General features: G+C 46.7%; 1 protein-coding gene across 1 annotated transcript in view; it reads left to right on the forward strand.

Moving 5' to 3' along the window:
• The first annotated feature begins 2,124 nt into the window (after positions 1–2,124).
• CSMD2 (CUB and Sushi multiple domains 2) overlaps positions 2,125–18,329 on the forward strand; it is a 352,515-nt gene continuing 336,310 nt past the window's right edge. The window contains exon 1 of the mRNA XM_054395468.1: positions 2,125–2,281. Within this exon, the coding sequence (XP_054251443.1) occupies positions 2,125–2,281 (157 nt within the window). The remainder of the gene's footprint in view (positions 2,282–18,329) is intronic.

The raw sequence follows: 18,329 nt of genomic DNA on the forward strand, positions 1-18,329 counted from the left end.
TGGTACCCTGTTCTCTGATCCATTTCTATTTGGATCCCTGCCTTTGAACAATAAGGTCCATTTGAATAGGACACTGCAGTTTAACCAGACATAAAGCAACTCTTTCATGTAACAGCCCTGGTTGCCTTGGCTCTTGGCATCGCTTCACAATGTAGGCAGTGGAAGGATTGAAATGCAGAGGGGACAGAGGGAAAAGGGAGTGAGAAAGAGGATTGGTTTTGAGGGTGGAGGGACAGATTTGCAAGCCCCTCGATATAATTTGGGTTTTAGCTGTCAAATAAGCTCATTCAAGGCAACCGGAACAAGGCTGAGGAAGGGGGGTTTGCAGCAAGAAACTGCAGCAAATGCAAAACACTGAGGCAGGGGGATGGGAGGCGAGTGGAGCCGGCTGCAGGGCTGGGCGAGCTGGGGATGCTGGAGCGATGGGGACCTGGTTTCAGCCCTGGCCCTAGCCCCGGTGCTGGCTCCCCGACGCGGGGCTCTGCCGGCTGCTGCCTGGCCGCCTCGGATCCTCCGGGCAGCGAGGGGCGGGCAGGAGAAGGAAAAAAAAGGAAAAAAAGAAAAAAGCAAAGGGAGCTGGAGAAGGGGGATGTCGGGCTGGGAACCACCCCCTTCCCTTCCCTTCCCCTTCTCCGCAGGCAAGAGCGGGGCTTTCGGGAGAGGGGCTGCTCCTTGGCTGGCAGCCCGAGAGGGAAAGGGAGAAGCAGGTTATTGCCGGGAAGGGTTGGGGGAGGAAATCTGAAGATGTCCTTTTGTTTGGGTTTCTTTATTTTTTAAATTTATTTATTTTTAGAGCTTTGGTGTCACGTTGGAGTTATTTTTCTTGTCCATAGATCAGAACATCATTACCGAGATAATTAAGTTCCTTAACAGACTGCATTTTTTTCTCCCCTCTATCTTGCATGCAGTTTACAGGGACAAATGCACTGAGAGATGGTAAAAAAAAAAAAAAAACAAAACAAAACAAACAACCCCAACAACAAAAAAGGGTGGTGGTGGTGGAGAAATGCTACTTTGTCAGCCCAGGGAAAGGACAGCAGCACAGCTAAGAGTATTTGTCGGCTGGGTGGAGGGGGTACAGCCAGCACAGCCTTTCCCACCTCCTAAACCAGTCCCACCTGTGTCAGGGCATTGCTGTGCTGCTGGGATCCATGCTATTGAGGACAAGTCAAAGACTGGTGGGGTGAGGTGGTTCCTTTTCTTTTTTCTTTGGGGGGGGGGGGGGGGGGGGTGATCTCTCTCTTATGTTTCTACCAAAATTTGCTTTCTCACAAAAATTGTGTCAATATCATCAAGTTGTTTACAGAGGCTGGGAGAAGAGGGGGGTGAAGGGAGTTCTGGATGGCTCTGGCAGAGGGTTTCATAGCAGAGATGCTGGCTGTGTGTACATATAGATGCCCTGCTGTGCTCCATGCAAAATGAGGAGGGTAAGGCTTGGGGGGAAGGCTGGGGGGGGATGCCTGGGAGACTCGTAGAAGAAACCTGTAGTGTGGATTAAAAATAAATCCAGTGCTAAAGCTGGTTTGTTGGTTCTGGTCGGGTGGGTGCTGGTGGGAGGATTGTGCCGGGTTTCGGAGGAGCAAAGTGAAGCGAGGTGTATTTGCTGGCTGCACGGCAGCCCCTCACCACGACACCCTTGTCCTCTCCCCTCCCCAGCATTTAGTGAAGAGGAGAACAAATATATGGGGAATGATTAATCAACTGGCTAATAAAAAAGTATAAATCCCGGGGGACTGTGTGCTGCTGCTGCTGCTGCCGCCGAGGAGCTGGCTCTGAGACAGGCACCGGGAGGGACGAGCCAGCCCTCCTCTCCTTTCCTTGCCTCTCCTCTCCCCGAGCTGCTGCCACACTTGGTTCATTCCAGCTGCAGAAGCTCAGAGCCTTCCATGCGGTGGGATTTTTTTTTTTCCTGGGCTGAGAAAATAATAATAATTTTAAAAAAAATCACAAGCCTGACCTGCCTTTTTTTTTTTTTTTTTTTTTTTACCCCCTCTTTCCTTTCTCCTCTTCATCCAGCCAAGCCGAGGACTATCCCAATTGCAAAGGGGAAGAAGAAGGGGGGAAAACCCAACAACAACACCAACCACCAACCCCCAGCACGCCCCATTCCTGCTGCCCTTTGACATGCAACCTTCCTTGGGATGGGACAAGCCGGGATGCAGCTGTGGATTTGGAAGGAACTGGGGGAAATTGGGGATCTTTGCTCTGATGACAGTGGAAGTGAGCTCCTGGAGCCGGGTGCTGCTGCTCTCCGTGGGGCTCTTGGCTGTCTCAGCGACTGGTAAGTGTCATGGAGAAAGCTGGCAAGTTTAGAAGCCTTTTCCTTCCTGCTCCTTAGATCAAAGGACCACTGTTAATCCTCTGGGAGGTGGGGGGGGAGGGCTGGGGGCTTGGGGGGTGGTGTTGGGGAGGATGACACCCTGTGTGTCTGCACACACTCGTGTGGCAGCACATGCTTCCCTGGAGCGTTCCGTAAGGAAGATATTTGCTTCAGGTCTTTGCAGCTTTGTACAAGACAGTTTCCCCCTGGATCCTTTGAAGCCATGGGGTAATTAAAGGTGGCTTTGTGTCATCTTCTTCTCCCTTCTCTGGTGGGTCACATCCTTTGTGCACAGTTGCTGTAGGAGCTGCAAGGTGACTGTGGAAAATGCCATCACGGTTTCCCCTTCTGTCTTTCCCTTGTATCTTAATTCACTATTTCACCACCCTAGCGTTCGCCCATAGCTGAGAACGCAGATCTAGGACACCTTGCATGAAGATGGAAGCACTTTTCTCTTATTCCTTCTGCCTTGCAAGTTGATTATCATCTTAAAAATGAGCTCTTTGGCCTCAGCATCATGGGGTGGTTATTTTTTTTTTTTTGGGTGGGGGTAGTGGTGAAATACACATTTATTGACTTGAAAGGTAGCAAAAGAAGACTTGAATTTGGGAGGAGTTTGCCTCTGTCTCTTCCTTAGTTCCTGCAACTGCCCTCGTAGCAAAAGCAGATCTAAGGACTGGAGTTTATTTCTGGTGTAAACAGCAAATATTTAGGGACTGTCCTTATCTCTGTGTGTGTGTGTAGGAGGGGGAAGAGTGGGAGAGCTGAGTGTTTGGCAGTGTCTTCTTTCACCACCGTGCAGTGCCCTGATTTTCCAAGAGTTTCTAAGTAACATTTGGCATGTCTGCTGGATCTTGGGCTGGAGGGATGTGTGTTTGGATGGTGATGGCTATGAAAGCTGCTTGGGAATTTTTTTGGGAGGGGAAAACTTTGGGTTCCAACACTGATTTTTTTTTTTTTTTTTTTTTTTATTATGTAAGGTAGATTTCGTTAAAGGAGATCCAGAATTAGTATTAATTGCTACTCCTGAGTACTCTTGCAGTCAACCTGAAGAGTTTTGCTAGCTGGAAGTGTCTATTTGGAAAGGTTATAAACCCACCCAACCAGCCTGCAAGCCCTAATGAAGGGGGAGTAGATCTTGTGGTGAATATTTCCCCTTTTTTAGCAGGAGCATCTACCCTGTTCACAAGAGAAAGCCGTTCCAGCAGTTTCTGTTGTGCTTTTCTGATATGAGTAGAGTGATGTAGAGCTACCTAAAGACATGATTCACTCTAGCAGGGGGGTCACAGCTTCAAAGCTCTCAGTGGTTTGCTCACACTAGATATTCCAGGCTCTTCTCTGTACCTGCTTGTTCAGTGTGTGCTCCTTTCTTCTCAGGCCCCTGGCTCCCTTCCTTCTCTGCATTTAGAGTGCTATCTGTTCTGGATCCTTCACCCAGAGGTTGGTGCTCTGTTTTGAGAGCAGAAGAGCTGCAGAAGCTCTCTGGACCTCAGATGCCTTTATTTGCATCAGAGCTTAGAGGCATTGCTCAATAGCTGTTCCTCTTAAATTCCGGAAAACCCCAATAATGATCTTTTTGTCAAAGCAAGAGGCCAACTTTGCAATCAGTGGCTTGCTGCTAGCTGACAGAAGAGTCAGTGTGTAGGGCCTGAATGCATCCTCCCTTTGCAGAGTCCACAGTGCTTTTGGAGTGTAATTCCAGAAAGGAAGTTTAGTCCAGGCTGGGACTTCCAGCACCTTCGCTGGGCAGATCCTGAACCTCTGTAGAACAGAGTCCTAAGAGGCTTCACTCTAACCTCTCTTGCTCCTGGGGTTTGTGTGGATGGTAATAACCAAGCATACCCATAGTGTGGCAGCAGAGCTGTACGTCTAAACCCAGCAGTTAGGAGTGCTGGCCCTCTGAAAAAGAAAAAAAGGAAAGAAATCCTCCTGGCAGCACGTCAGCTGTGCTGTGTCAGTCGTCCTGTGCCTGGTAATGTCCTTCCCAAATCCAGCAGAAAGCTAAGTGCCTCCTTCAGAGGGTGCTGGGTCTGGAGGCAAGATGATGAAAGCAGCTTCTGTCTGTGCCCAGAACTGAGGGAGCTGTAGGGAGGGTGCTGGTTTGTGATGTGCTGGAGTTCATTGTGTGTGTGTGCAGGGTGGGGGGAGAGGAGATGGTTTTTATAGCTTTCCCTTTTAGTTTCAAGGGTGCAGGCACCACACAACTCTTTCAGGGTTTGCAGAGGGCATGAGATTTGGCTGCTGGATCACAGTGATGTGTGGTGCCTCTTGCTGAATCTGCAAGGGGCTTGTAGTGATAGGGTGAGGAGCAACGGCTTTGAGCTGGGAGAGGGCAAATTTAGACTGGAGATGAGGAAGAAATTCTGTACAGTGAGGGTGGTGTGACACTGGAACAGGTTGCCCAGGGAGGTTGTGGATGCCTCCTCCCTGAAGGTGTTCAAGGCCAGGCTGGATGAGGCTTTGAGCAACCTGGGCTGGAGGGAGGTGTCCCTGCCCATGGCAGAGGGGCTTGGAACTGGATGATCCTTAAGGTCCTGTCCAACCCAACCTATTCTATGAATCAGTATGATCCATGCATGGCCTCTCAGCAGCAGTGTGGATGATGAACCTGAAAGTGCCTTTCTTGATTGTCAGAGCAGAGAGAACCAGGAATGGTTTTCCCTTCTGTTCCCTACTGGCTAATTAGCTGTGTGTGAGCTCTAGAAGCTGTGTTTGGGCTATGTCCTGGACAGACACACACACAAATGCAATTTCTTATTGAAGACCTCTTCTAAAGGGGGTCTCTGTACAATTATTTACACACTCTGCTTCACTGCTCAGCATCTTGTTTCGTACTGGGATATGGAGAGGTGCACTGACTCAAGACAAATCTTTGGCTGATTGGCTTAAGCTCGTTGTAACTTTTTCCTTTTTTGTTTGGTTTTTTTTTTTTTTTTTTTTTTTTTTTGTGTGTGTGTGTGTGTTTTTCTTTCCTTGATAGAAATTAGTTTGGGGCAGATTGTCTGGAGAGTGGAGGAGCAGAAAGCTGTTTCTGAATGTTGATGTCTGTGTAGTTCTTGGTGTCCTAAATCAGCCTTCTCTTTTGTTCTGTTGTCTTAAGCCTCCTCGGGTTGAAGAGGGATTCAGGGGCACCTAGCCTGCCAGGGAAGGAATTTCAGTGTGAAATATTCAGTGATTTGAGTGTGGGCTTTTTAAGGGGTAACGGTATGAGATGCTAACTGAAGTGGTGGAGAGATGTTTCTTTGGAGGAGGGAGGGGAGGGAGTAGTCACCAGTCTGATTACATTTGATTGTGGCAGATGATGCAGCTCCAGTATTATGGCAATAGCTGAGCGTGGTGGAGGAGAAGCTCAACAAGAGCTGTCAGTGTGCACTTGCAGCCCAGAAAGCCAACCACATCCTGGGCTTCATCAGAAGTGTGGCCAGCAGGGCAAGGGAGGGGATTCTCCCCCTCTACTCCACTCTGGTGAGACCCCACCTGGAGTACTGCATCCAGTTCTGGAGCCTCTATTACAAGAGGGATCTGGACATGCTGGAAGGTGTCCAGAGAAGGGCCACCAGGATGAGCAGAGGGCTGGAGCTGCTCTCCTATGAGGAGAGGCTGGGAGAGTTGGGGCTGTTCAGTGTGGAGAAGAGAAGGCTCCGAGGTGACCTTCTTGTGGCCTTCCAGTATCTGAAGGGGGCTACAAGAAAGCTGGGGAGGGACTTTTTAGGCTATCAGGGAGTGATAGGACTGGGGGGAATGGAATAAAGCTGGAAGTGGGGAGATTCAGACTGGATGTGAGGAAGAAGTTCTTCCCCATGAGAGTGGTGAGAGCCTGGAATGGGTTGTCCAGGGAGGTGGTTGAGGTCCCATCCGTGGAGGTGTTTGCAGCCAGGCTGGATGAGGCTCTGGGCAGCCTGCTGTAGTGTGAGGTGTCCCTGGGCATGGCAGGGGGGTTGGAACTGGCTGAGCCTTGTGGTCCCTTCTAACCCTGACTGATTCTGTGAATATTCTATATTGTTTTGATCTGAGTCCTCCTACTGCTGGAGCAGTGAGGATGTCAGAGAGACATGGAATGAATGATTCCCATCCACTCATTCATGTCCTGCCTTGTGCTGCTGGAAGCAGTCATTTATGGAAAGCATGGAGAGGGTCCAGATGTTTAGAAGATGCAGCTCTTTTGCTTGGCATCAGGCTGGCTTCTTGGTCCTTACCTTTGAAACACAGAAGGCATCATGTTGCTGTACCTGCCTCCTTGCTCTTGTGACTTGGAGGACTTCAAGCCTCTTAGTGCTGCTGAGGAACACTGAAGCTCAAGCTTTCTTTGCCACTGAGCTCAGCCTCTGGCAGGTCTGATAGCTCCTAGGGAAATGTTGCACTGGTTGATGGTTCCCAGCTGAGCCAGCCCACAGTGGTGCTGAGGTGGAAGTCTGCTCAGCTGAGCCTTGGTGGCTGCTCTCCAGTTGTCTAAGAGGTTCTGTCAAAAGAAGCCACTTGTCGAAATGGATGCAGGGGATGTGATCCAGGCAATCCCAGTGGATATGCTTTTGGGCAGGGTGATTAAGGTCTTGGTTGAGCTGTTGACCAAGTGATTATGTGTAGTGTCACCACTATAGAGAATGCATCTTCCTATGCAGAAGTGACTGTGTCACCATAATCTATTTACAGGGGGTAAATGAGGAATAATTCTTCCCTCCCACCACCCCAGTTTGCTGTTAATCACTTGCTCCTGTGCTTCAGGGCTTTGCAGGGGCTGAATTCCTGCTGCTCCCTGCCCTGCCTTGGGTCTTGAGAGGTCAGATGATTGGGAAATGCCAGATTTCATTGCTCTTTGCTCCTGCTGATGCCCTCCATCCAACTCCTACTGAATCCTGCAGCAGCTCTAGACCAGAGGAGACCTTCTTTGAGAAGCAGTCACTCACATGCTGCTTTCAAAGAAGCCAAGATGCAGAGACTGAAAGAAGTGCTAGTAGCACTCACAGTTTGTGTTTACAGAGTGGTTCTGGAGGAGTGAAGCAGAGGGCAGTGATGGAAATCAATGTACTTTGCTTGCAGTAAACATGATGCAGTGCAGTAATCTGCCAAATATATGTGCTTGTGCCATGCTATGCAGTGGCAGACTGAGCTGAGAGTGGTTCATGTGTAATGGGGACAATCCCACTGATTAAAGAAATCAAATTAACTCTCTTTGCAGCCTCTTTGCTGCTGCCATGGACACAGCCAGCCAGAACGTGCTGCAGGAAGCTTGGATGTAATTTTTTTTTCTATATACCTACCTTGCATGAAAGTGGAAAAGTTTTTGTGTTTTTTTTTTTTGGGGGGGGAGGAGGATTGACCCCTTTTTTTGTTTTATTAAATGTGATTTCACATTGTGTTCATCCTTTCTTCCCAGTGCCAAGTGCATTCCATGATTCAGTCCCTTGCAGTAATGGTTGCTGTAATTTCCTGTGGAGGCATCACTGTGGTAACAAACTGCCTGCCTGGTTTGTGTGTGCACACCACTGGTATCTACTGGCTGGAATGAGAACTGGAGGCTGCAAGGAGTCCTGCTGGTGCAGGCAATTTCTTAGAGGTCAAAATAATCGTGGGGCTGGGAGATGTGATGATCTGTGCCTTTACCTGGAAGAGGAGAAGGGTCTTGTAAGTGTGAGGCCTCGAGCAGCTGTGGTTGCCAGGGAGATGTGTGATAAGGGAGCAATTAAACCAGGAAATCCTTCCCCATCATTGACTGCAAAAATCTACTTCAGGTTGAGGTTTGGGGGAAAGAGGTATTTAGAAAGTTAAAGGAAGAAGAACTTCAGGAGCCCCCCGTGCAACATGTGGTGGTAGTGTGTTTGTAGCATGCATACTGAGCAGCTGCAGGAGCAGTGCTCCCTCTGTGTGGTTTTGTTTTCCTTCCATCCATGGAAGGAGGCATGGCTGCTCCTGCTTCATTATCAGCCCTACAAGAGGAGGCAGTGAGCAGGAGCAGTCTGTGCCCAAAGTCGTTAAGTGCAGGGAAGGGAGGAGGCAGAGCTGGATGCGAGAAGGCTTTGCCCAAGGTCACACAGCAGGTTGCTGTCAGAACTAGGAACAGACTTGAGGTCTCAGTCCTGCTTGTTAGTGTGTGCTGAGCAGCACAGAAACGCCACGCTCTCCCTTCCCAGATGTTTTGGAGATGCTTTCTCCCTGCAGCTGAGCTCTCAGCTCCCTCTGTGCTAGTGGATGTGAAGGCATTTTACAGGAGTTACACTGAAACAGAGCAATTTCTCAACCCATTCGTCAAAAATGTCCACAGTTCCTATTTCAAGGCGGGTAAAACAACAATGAATATCAAATAAAGGTGTCTTTATCCAGAACATTTTTAAACAAAATAAAGCAGATTGGTTCTTTTGGCCTCTGGCTTGCATTAGCTCTCTGGAATGTGTGTAGTCTGTTCTGGTTTGATGAAATGGTTTTGTTTGGGTTTCATCCACTTGCTTTAGTTCCCCCTCCCCTGTCCCTACATTTCCTTCAAGTGTACAGAGTTCAGCTGCTTCTCAGCTGTCATTTTAATGGGATGGAGACCAACAGGCTGGGCCAGCAAACCACAGTCACAGCCTGGGCCTGACAGTGCCCAGAGCTTTTGTGTTGGGAGGGGTGAGAATCACTGCAATGGGTGAGAAAGATGATTTAATCACAACCAAAAATGAAACAGCACTGGGGATTTCCTGCTTCACTGCTCTCCTGTTATTTGCACACTTTCTTGACTTGCAGAAGTCATTACAGCCCAGTTCTTGCTGTTTTCCATGGCTGCTGGCACTTGAAACCTTTGAGAGAGTGGACCTTAGCCATCCTGTTTCACTTCCCTGTCTGTAAGCTGGGGAGAAGCAGGTTTTTGCAAACCCCTGCAGTGATTTTACAGATTTGTTCTGCAGAGAGATCCTGGGATGTTTGTGAAAAGCTTTCAGCAGATACAAATTGCCCCAGGTTGATTAGCTACACAAGTTTTTTATGCCTTTGGATCTCTCCCTTGATTGCAGGGAATGAATTCAACCATTTCATGTACAATTTGGGATTCATGTACAATTTGGTGAATGACTTTGAGGTGAAAGTTGTCTGTCTGCTGTTGAGCTTCAAGATGTAGTCATAGCAAAAAAAAAAAAAAAACAACAAAAAAAAACCATCCCCAAAACCCCAAACCAAGTCAGATATAAAATCAAATGCAGCTTTGGTTCCAGCAAGGATTTGTACAGGTTGCTCAGCTCCTCCTTTAATTTTTGCTCTACCACTTGTATATTTTTTTTGGTGTGTTTCCATCCACTCTTGTGCCTTTTATCAACAGGCTGCAGTGCAGCTTTTAAAAGCAAAGCAAACTCCAGCGCAGAGGCAGAGGGGGGGAGAAGGTAGGAGACTTGGAGCAGACTAAGAATGTGCCAGAAGCATCAGGGAATTGGATACAGGTCTTTAGCAAAAGCAGAGTATTGGCAGAAAGGATGGTCTGAGCCTTCAGATTTTTAACCTTCCTTCCAGAGAGTATTTGGCTTTGAAGTAGTTGCTTAAATTGTGTGAGCTTGAGCTTGTCTGGAGAGTGGAAAAATAGTGCTGTGTATAATGTGTTGTGAAGATGAATTTCTTGAGGACAGGAGAGATCAAACAGGGAACATCTTCCCCCCTTTCCCACCAGTTATGGTTCCTGCTATCAGCAGTTTAGCTTTTGGGTTGGGTTACGCTGGTGAAAGTAGAGTTTGAAATCCATCTATCCACATTTTTTCCCCCCTGTGCCATCTGTGTCATTGCTTTTGGAGCCAAGGCACCTGAGGTGGAGCTGGTTGCCTTGAAGGAGCAGGATGAGTGGATTTCCTCACCATCTGAGTTGGCTTTTCCTTCCCAGAAAGTTTGCTGCAGAACTTTCCTTTGGGGGATGCTGCGCTGCTGTGCAGTCCCTCATGTGTTGTTACCTCTCCCCTCACTCTCCTTTTGCCTGTGTGTGTTCCCAAGCTCTTGAGATCCAGTCTCCTGGATCCAGTCCTCCTGCAAGGAGGACTTTTGCCCACTTGTAGCTGACATGAGCAATGCTGGCTGGCAGTTTAAGCATCTTTCAGCAAAGCTGGTCCTGCAGCTTGAACATGTGAGGCTGTACTGAGTCTCATTCTCCTATCCAGTCCTGCTTCCTTCATGTTCCTGTAACTCCATTATTAGCAGCAGGATTCTTCCCTCTTCTCATAGCTGCAGGGCAAAGGAGGTTCTGGTCCTTTGTTAGGCAGAGGTTTGATCTGACACTGGTGAGCTGTTAAGGCCAAGTTGGAGGTACAGAAAATGGAAGCTGATTTCTTCTGTCACTAAGGCACAATTGAATGTTGCTTTCCCATTTGGTACCCTGAATAACATATTATTATTTTTTTAAGGAAATCTCCTTCCTCAGAAGGATAATAAAGGCTGGTCCTTCTCCAAAGCTGATGCCATTTAAAAGGATGCTCCTTGCATCTTGCAGCATACTGTTTATATCCTTCTATTGTTGTTTTGTCTCCATTAGGGAAAGGTTAGGCACTGACTGTGGACACTGGACATCTGTCAGCCACCATCCCAGGAAGGTTTCATTAAAGTTAAGCACCACTCAGAGGACTCTATTAAAATCAAAATGAACTCTGCCTGCTGTAATAATAAATATTTGAAGGGTAGGGAATTTGTCCCTGATAATGTTGGGACTTCCTTTTTAGTGCTGGGTTTAACACTCATCCTACAAATGTCAGAGAGGGGACAGTCAGTCACCTGCATGCTGTCCCCTCTGCAAGGTCACTCCCTTTATGGAGGGCTCCATCATGTAGCTCTTCAAAGGATGGTGAAAGAGCTGTGTTGGGATCTCTGTGCTTTGGTCAGGGTGCTTTAAGGAAAATGGATTTAAAAAAAAAAAAAAATCCCCCAAACCTCTCAGGTGCTCATGTGCTGGGGAGCATGTGGTGAAGGACTGCACCATCTGTCTGAGGCTGAGAGACCTGGGGCTGTTTAGCCTGGAGAAGAGAGCACTGAGAGGGAATCTTAGTAATGTTTATAAATATCTGAAGGGTGGGTGTCAAGAAGGGGCCAGGCTCTTTTCAGTGGTGGCCTCTGATAGGACAACAGGCAAGGGACACAAACTGTGGAATTCGGGAAGTTCCACCTCAATATGAGGAGAAACTTCTACACTGTGAGGGTGACAGAGCCCTGGAGCAGACTGCAGAGAGAGATTCTGGACTCTCCTTCTCTGGAGACTTTCAAACCCCATCTGGGTGCATTCCTGTGTGACTTGCCCTAGGTGATCCTGCTTTGGTAAGGGGGATGGGCTCAATGGTCTCCAGAGGTCCCTTCCAACACCCTCACCATTCTGGGATTCTACAAACAGTCTTCACACTGTAGTGGAGCCATTGTTGGCTTTTGAATGAAGTTCTTAGGCCTTGATCATGAAGGTGGATCATCTGCTCTTTGACATGAGCATCTCACAGACCAAGGTGGCTTCTTTTAGCAGCATAGACACTGCTGCTTTCTTTACCTTGGCAAGATTTAAGGTACAAGAGAGAACCTTGCAAGGTCCATGTTGCTGTTCTCTCTTCGTAAAGAGCTGAGCTGATTCCAGCTGAATCAACAGTCACAGAAAACAACCAGTTGGAAGAGACCTCAAAGATCATCCAGTCCAACCTTTGACCCAGCAGTGAAGGATCAACCCTAAACCATGTCCCTAAGCACCAGGTCCACATGCTGCTTCGACACCTCCAAGCACGGTGACTCCACCACTGCCCTCAGCAGACCATTCCAATGTTTTGATAACCTTCTCTGTGAAGAAATATTTCCTAACATCCATCCTAAACCACTCCTGGAGCAGCCTGAAACCATTTCCTCTAGTCCTGTCCTTGCCACCAAGGAGAAGAGGATGGCTCCCTCCTTGCTCCAACCTCTCTTCAGGTAGTTGTGTAGAGAGTGATGAGGTCTCCCCTCAGCCTCCTCTTCTCCAGACTGAAAAACCCCAGCTCCTCACAGGACATGTGATACACATCTTAGCTCCCCTTAATATTGCTGAGGGCCAGTCCAAATTTTGCAGCTCAGTGGTTTAGGGCAGGATCCTTCACAGGGATCTGTGCCTAGTTCTGCTGTCTCTCATTGAGAGACAGCTCCACATTAACAGGGACCCCTTTGCTCTTCACCAGCTGCTCTTGAGAGAGCCAAGTGCATTCCACTGGATTTAAAGTGCTCCAGAAAAGGATGTTTTATGGAAGCGTTTGTCATTTGTTCCTACTAAGTGCTGTGGCAGTATTAAATTAGAGAACAAATTACTGCTTTTTTTCCCCTTTTATCTTTTTCCCCCCTTTTTTTTCTTTTTTCCCCCTTTTTTTCTTTCCCCCCCTTTTTTTTCTTTCCCCCCCTTTTTTTTCTTTCCCCCCCTTTTTTTTCTTTCCCCCCCTTTTTTTTCTTTCCCCCCCTTTTTTCTTTCCCCCCTTTTTTTCTTTCCCCCCTTTTTTTCTTTCCCCCCTTTTTTTCTTTCCCCCCCTTTTTTTTCTTTCCCCCCCTTTTTTTTCTTTCCCCCCCTTTTTTTTCTTTCCCCCCCTTTTTTTTCTTTCCCCCCCTTTTTTTTCTTTCCCCCCCTTTTTTTTCTTTCCCCCCCTTTTTTTTCTTTCCCCCCCTTTTTTTTCTTTCCCCCCCTTTTTTTTCTTTCCCCCCCTTTTTTTTCTTTCCCCCCCTTTTTTTTCTTTCCCCCCCTTTTTTTTTCTTTCCCCCCCTTTTTTTTCTTTCCCCCCCTTTTTTTTTCTTTCCCCCCCTTTTTTTTCTTTCCCCCCCTTTTTTTTCTTTCCCCCCCTTTTTTTTTCTTTCCCCCCCTTTTTTTTTCTTTCCCCCCCTTTTTTTTCTTTCCCCCCCTTTTTTTTCTTTCCCCCCCTTTTTTTTCTTTCCCCCCCTTTTTTTTTCTTTCCCCCCCTTTTTTTTCTTTCCCCCCCTTTTTTTTCTTTCCCCCCCTTTTTTTTTCTTTCCCCCCCTTTTTTTTCTTTCCCCCCCTTTTTTTTCTTTCCCCCCCTTTTTTTTTCTTTCCCCCCCTTTTTTTTCTTTCCCCCCCTTTTTTTTCTTTCCCCCCCTTTTTTTTTCTTTCCCCCCCTTTTTTTTCTTTCCCCCCCTTTTTTTTTCTTTCCCCCCCTTTTTTTTCTTTCCCCCCCTTTTTTTTTCTTTCCCCCCCTTTTTTTTCTTTCCCCCCCTTTTTTTTTCTTTCCCCCCCTTTTTTTTCTTTCCCCCCCTTTTTTTTCTTTCCCCCCCTTTTTTTTTCTTTCCCCCCCTTTTTTTTCTTTCCCCCCCTTTTTTTTCTTTCCCCCCCTTTTTTTTCTTTCCCCCCCTTTTTTTTTCTTTCCCCCCCTTTTTTTTCTTCCCCCCCTTTTTTTTCTTCCCCCCCTTTTTTTTCTTCCCCCCCTTTTTTTTCTTCCCCCCCTTTTTTTTCTTCCCCCCTTTTTTTTCTTTCCCCCCCTTTTTTTTCTTTCCCCCCCTTTTTTTTTCTTTCCCCCCCTTTTTTTTCTTTCCCCCCCTTTTTTTTCTTTCCCCCCCTTTTTTTTCTTTCCCCCCCTTTTTTTTCTTTCCCCCCCTTTTTTTTCTTTCCCCCCCTTTTTTTTTCTTTCCCCCCCTTTTTTTTCTTTCCCCCCCTTTTTTTTCTTTCCCCCCCTTTTTTTTTCTTTCCCCCCCTTTTTTTTTCTTTCCCCCCCTTTTTTTTCTTTCCCCCCCTTTTTTTTTCTTTCCCCCCCTTTTTTTTTCTTTCCCCCCCTTTTTTTTCTTTCCCCCCCTTTTTTTTTCTTTCCCCCCCTTTTTTTCTTTTTTTTTTCTTTATCTTTTCTTTTTTCCCTTAGGCATCAAATGCTGAGGGCTATTATGAGGAGTTTTTCTCCCTCCTTTTCCATGAGTGCAGTTAGCAAATGAGACTTCAGGAAAACATACCCAGTTTGAACCTACCACCAGTCGATTCTGTTCACCCCTTGTTAACTGTTTGATTGAGAGCAATGCAGATTGAAGAAGAAAAGTATTGATTTGCTTCTGGGATTGAAAACTAAGATTAAATAGAATATGCCTGAGGGTGAAAATGAGGTTTTAAATGAATGGCAGAGAGTGGGGGGTGGGGGGAAGAAAATAGTACAATATAATCTCAATGGTAGTGGCAGGAAGTTCTGAGTTTATTTGGTAGTTAGACATAGCTGGAGGTCACAGGATATAGAAACTGTATCATGGAATCAGAGCATGGCTTAGGTGGGAAGGGACCTCAGAGATCATCTGCTCCAACCTCCCCCACTATGGTCTGGGACACCTCTCAACTAGACTCAGCTGCTCAAGGTCTCATCCAACGTGGCACTGAGCACCTCCAGGAAAGAGGCAGCCACAACCTCCCTGGGCAGCCTGTTCCAGAGTCTCACCACCCTTGTGTTGAAGAACTTCTTCCTCAGTTCCAGTCTAACTCTGCTCTCTCTCAGCTTCAAACCATTCCTCCTTGTCCTGTCTCTAGACACCCTCAGGAAAAGTCCCTCTGCAGCTTTCCTGGAGGATCCCTTCAAGTATTGGAGGGAAGCTCTAGGGTCCCCCTGGAGTCTTCTCTTTTCTAGGCTTTACAGCCCTAGCATCCTCAGCCTGTCCTCATAGCAGAGGTGCTCCAGCTCTTGAATCATCTTTGTGGCCCTCTTTTGTGTCCTCCTTATGATGGGAACACCAGAACTGAATGCAGTGTTTGAGGTGGGGTCTCAGCAGAGCAAAGGGGCAGAATCCTCTCTCTTGCCTTGCTGTCCACACTCCTTTTGATGCTAGCATGAGAATTTGGATCAAACCAGGATTGAAAGTCTGGTTTTGTAGTAGCAGAACATCTACCAGCTGCCAAGATGGTTTGGACAGAGGATATAAGACTTCTGGGTTTGTTGTTATATATGAAGTTCATGTGTTAAAGGGACTGAAAAACTGGAATATGGCTGAAATGCTTCACTATTTCTAAAGATAATCTGTTAGAAGACTTCTGTAGCTATTTATTGTTTAAGGCACATGTGGTTTGTTCATTTCTCTGTGTACTGTCAACTCCTGGTGACTTTCACTGATTGCTCAAGGTGACAAGGAGGTGTGAGGTAATAAATATCAAGTGCAGCAATCCTTAAAGGAAGTGACTGTGGAAGTGCTGTTAACGGAATCAAGGAAGGAATTGAATTTATATCCCAACAAAAATTCCCAAGAGAAATTGCCTTCTGTTTGCCTCTTTTTGTAATTCAAATATGATAATACAAGTGCAAGCAGTTGAAGCAGAAATGCCTGGCAGAGGGTTTTGTTGGAAGATCTCAAAGCACTCATGAACACACAGTGTGCTTCTCTTTGGAGAGCCTGAGGAAATGAGAGATGTGCCTGGGAGAGGGAAGAGCTTTTGATTCAGAGACTCATAGAATGGTTTGGGTTGGAAGGGACCTTAAAGATCATCCAGTTCCAACCTCCCTGTCATGGGCCAGAGACACTTCCCACTAGAGCAGGTTGCTCAAGACCTCATCCAGCCTGGCCTTGAACACCTCCAGGGAGGGAGCATCCACAACCTCCCTGGGCAACCTGTTCCAGTGTCTCCCCACCCTCACTGTACAGAACTTCTTCCTAATCTCCAGTCTAAATCTGCCCTTTTCCAGCTCAAAGCCATTGCCTTTTCTCCTATCAGTCCAAACCCTTGTGAAAAGTCCTTTCCTGGCTTTCTCAGAGAAGCCTTCCAGTACCTGAAGGGGGCTTTAAGGTCTCCCTGGATCCTTCTCTTCTCCAGGCTGAGAACTCTCCCAGCCTGTCCCCATAAGCAATGTGCTCCAGCCTTCTGATAATCAGTGGAATCTCTGCTTACTCAGGATGATGGTTTTATTATTGTTATTATTTTTTTTTCCCATCTGAAGGTTTAAGATCCTTGTCACTGCAGTGAGGTGAATACTTGCAGTCAGCTCTGTGTCATCTCCTACAGAACTTCTCAGTGTCTCCTTTTCTGAGCCTGAGGTGCTAAAATGGAACAGTGGCTTCCCTGCAACTACCAGAAGTATGGAGTAGATTTGTCTTAACTTCTGTGCTTTCCCTGTAGTTGGAAACACAGGAAAATGTACCCAGCTTGCTCCATTGATGTTTAAAGATGTGAGCTAGGAACTGAAACATGGGGAGAAAGAGGATAAAAAGAGTGCTTGCAACTCCCTCTAAGCTTAGGTGTGGAAGTCTCCTTCTCTGGAGGCTTTCAAAGCCAACCTGGATGTGTTCTTGTGTGGCCTGCCCTAGGTGATCCTGCTTTAGACAGGGGGTTGGACCTGATGATCTCTGGAGGTCCCTTCTAAGCCCTAACACTCTGTGATGCTGTGATTCTCTCCAAAGAAGCTACAGGCACTGCAGTATTCCCTTTAATCTGTCACTCCTCCACCCATGTAACGAGGAAATTAAGCCTGTAAGAATTTCAGGGACTGAGGTCTTCTAAATTATTAGTAGGATGAGATTTGTAGCTGGGTCAGAGATCTCTCTTGGGGCAAAGTCCATTCTTGCTGTCCTTGAGGGAACATTGAACTTTCTAGATGGACACACAGCTTCCTGCCTAATAATGGCAAATGGAATTGGAGCTACTTTTAGGTCTTTTCATGGTGACATGGATTTAGGTAACCAGGGGAATAGAGACTAATAATGAAAATTTATCATGAGGAAATCTTTAAATTAGACCCTCTCCACGATTTGTGGGATGGATTTCACCTTGAACCTTATTTCACCCTTCTTAACCTTTTTTTTTTTTTTTTTTTTTTGAGATAAAGGAGTCTTAACACCTGAAATGAAAATGAGTTTGTTTGAGCCTGGTGGATAAGCCATTTAAATGCAAATATTCTTTTACTGGAAAATAATTGAAATACAAATTGAAAAAAAAAATTGTTTTGGAGATGATAATTAGCACCTTAGAAAGCAGGGTGAAAAATGTTGCTTCTGAGTGGAGTCTATGTGCAGGGGTTTGTACCAACATTCTGTTCCCTTTTCTGAGTCTGAGTTTCCATTTCAGTTCTGAGTTGAGAGGAACTCTCAAGGGGAAAAAACCAAACTTGTGAGAGAGGGATAAAAGCTGAGATTCCCAAGATTCCTGTGTGAGATCCTAGAATTAAATCATAGAATGGCTTAGGTTGGAAGGGATCCTAGAGATCATCTGCTCCAACCTCCCCACCATGGACAGGGACACCTCTCAACTAGACTCAGCTGCTTAAGGTCTCATCCAGCCTGGCCTTGAACACCAGGAAGGAGGCACCCACAGCCTCCCTGGGTAACCTATTCCAGAGTCTCACCACCCTCCTACTGAAGAATTCTTCCTCAGCTCCAGTCTAACCCTGCTCTCCCTCAGCTTCAAACCATTCCCCCTTCTCCTCTTGCTCGTGAAAAGTCACAGATGTAGCAGCAAACCATGGCTGCCCTGTGCTGGTTTTATAGATGTCTGGGGGAGGTGGGGGGAAATAAATGTGGATTTGTTTTACAGATGCAGAGAGAAAAATAAGTCCAGATTTAAAAAGCTTTTGAATCATCTTGAATGCTTTTATTGAGTCTTGGACTCCTGGGGCAAGATTTGCAAGGATGTTTAGATGCCTAAATAAGTGTACAGCTGCCCAGTGGGGTTTTACAGGAGGATATGTTAGCTGCAAAGCTCAGGTGCATTTGTAAAAGGCTACAAGGCATCTGTCTGAACTTCTGAGCTTATGCAGAAATGTTTGTAAACCTTGGTCCACTGAAGTTCCTTTTGAAAAGGCACTTGTGGTCCTCAGGTGAACTCATTTTGGTCTTGTGAAGGCTTGCATGCACAAAGGAGTTACCTAATCTCTCTGACACCTTGCCAGGATTGGATATGAAAAGAAACTTCTTTGCTGAAAGGGTTCTCCAAGGCTGGAGGAGGGTCCTCAGGGAGGTGTTTCAAAGAGGCAGTGATGTGGTGCGGTGCTGAGGGACGTGGCTGAGCACCAGGCTTGGTAGAGGTAGAGAATGGTTGGACTTGATCTTCAAGATCATAGAATGGTTTGGGTTGGAAGGGACCTTAAGGATCATCTAATTCCAACCCCATGCCATGGGC

The sequence above is a fragment of the Indicator indicator genome, chromosome 33 (assembly GCF_027791375.1).
Source record: "Indicator indicator isolate 239-I01 chromosome 33, UM_Iind_1.1, whole genome shotgun sequence".
NCBI classification, from domain to species: Eukaryota; Metazoa; Chordata; class Aves; order Piciformes; family Indicatoridae; genus Indicator; species Indicator indicator.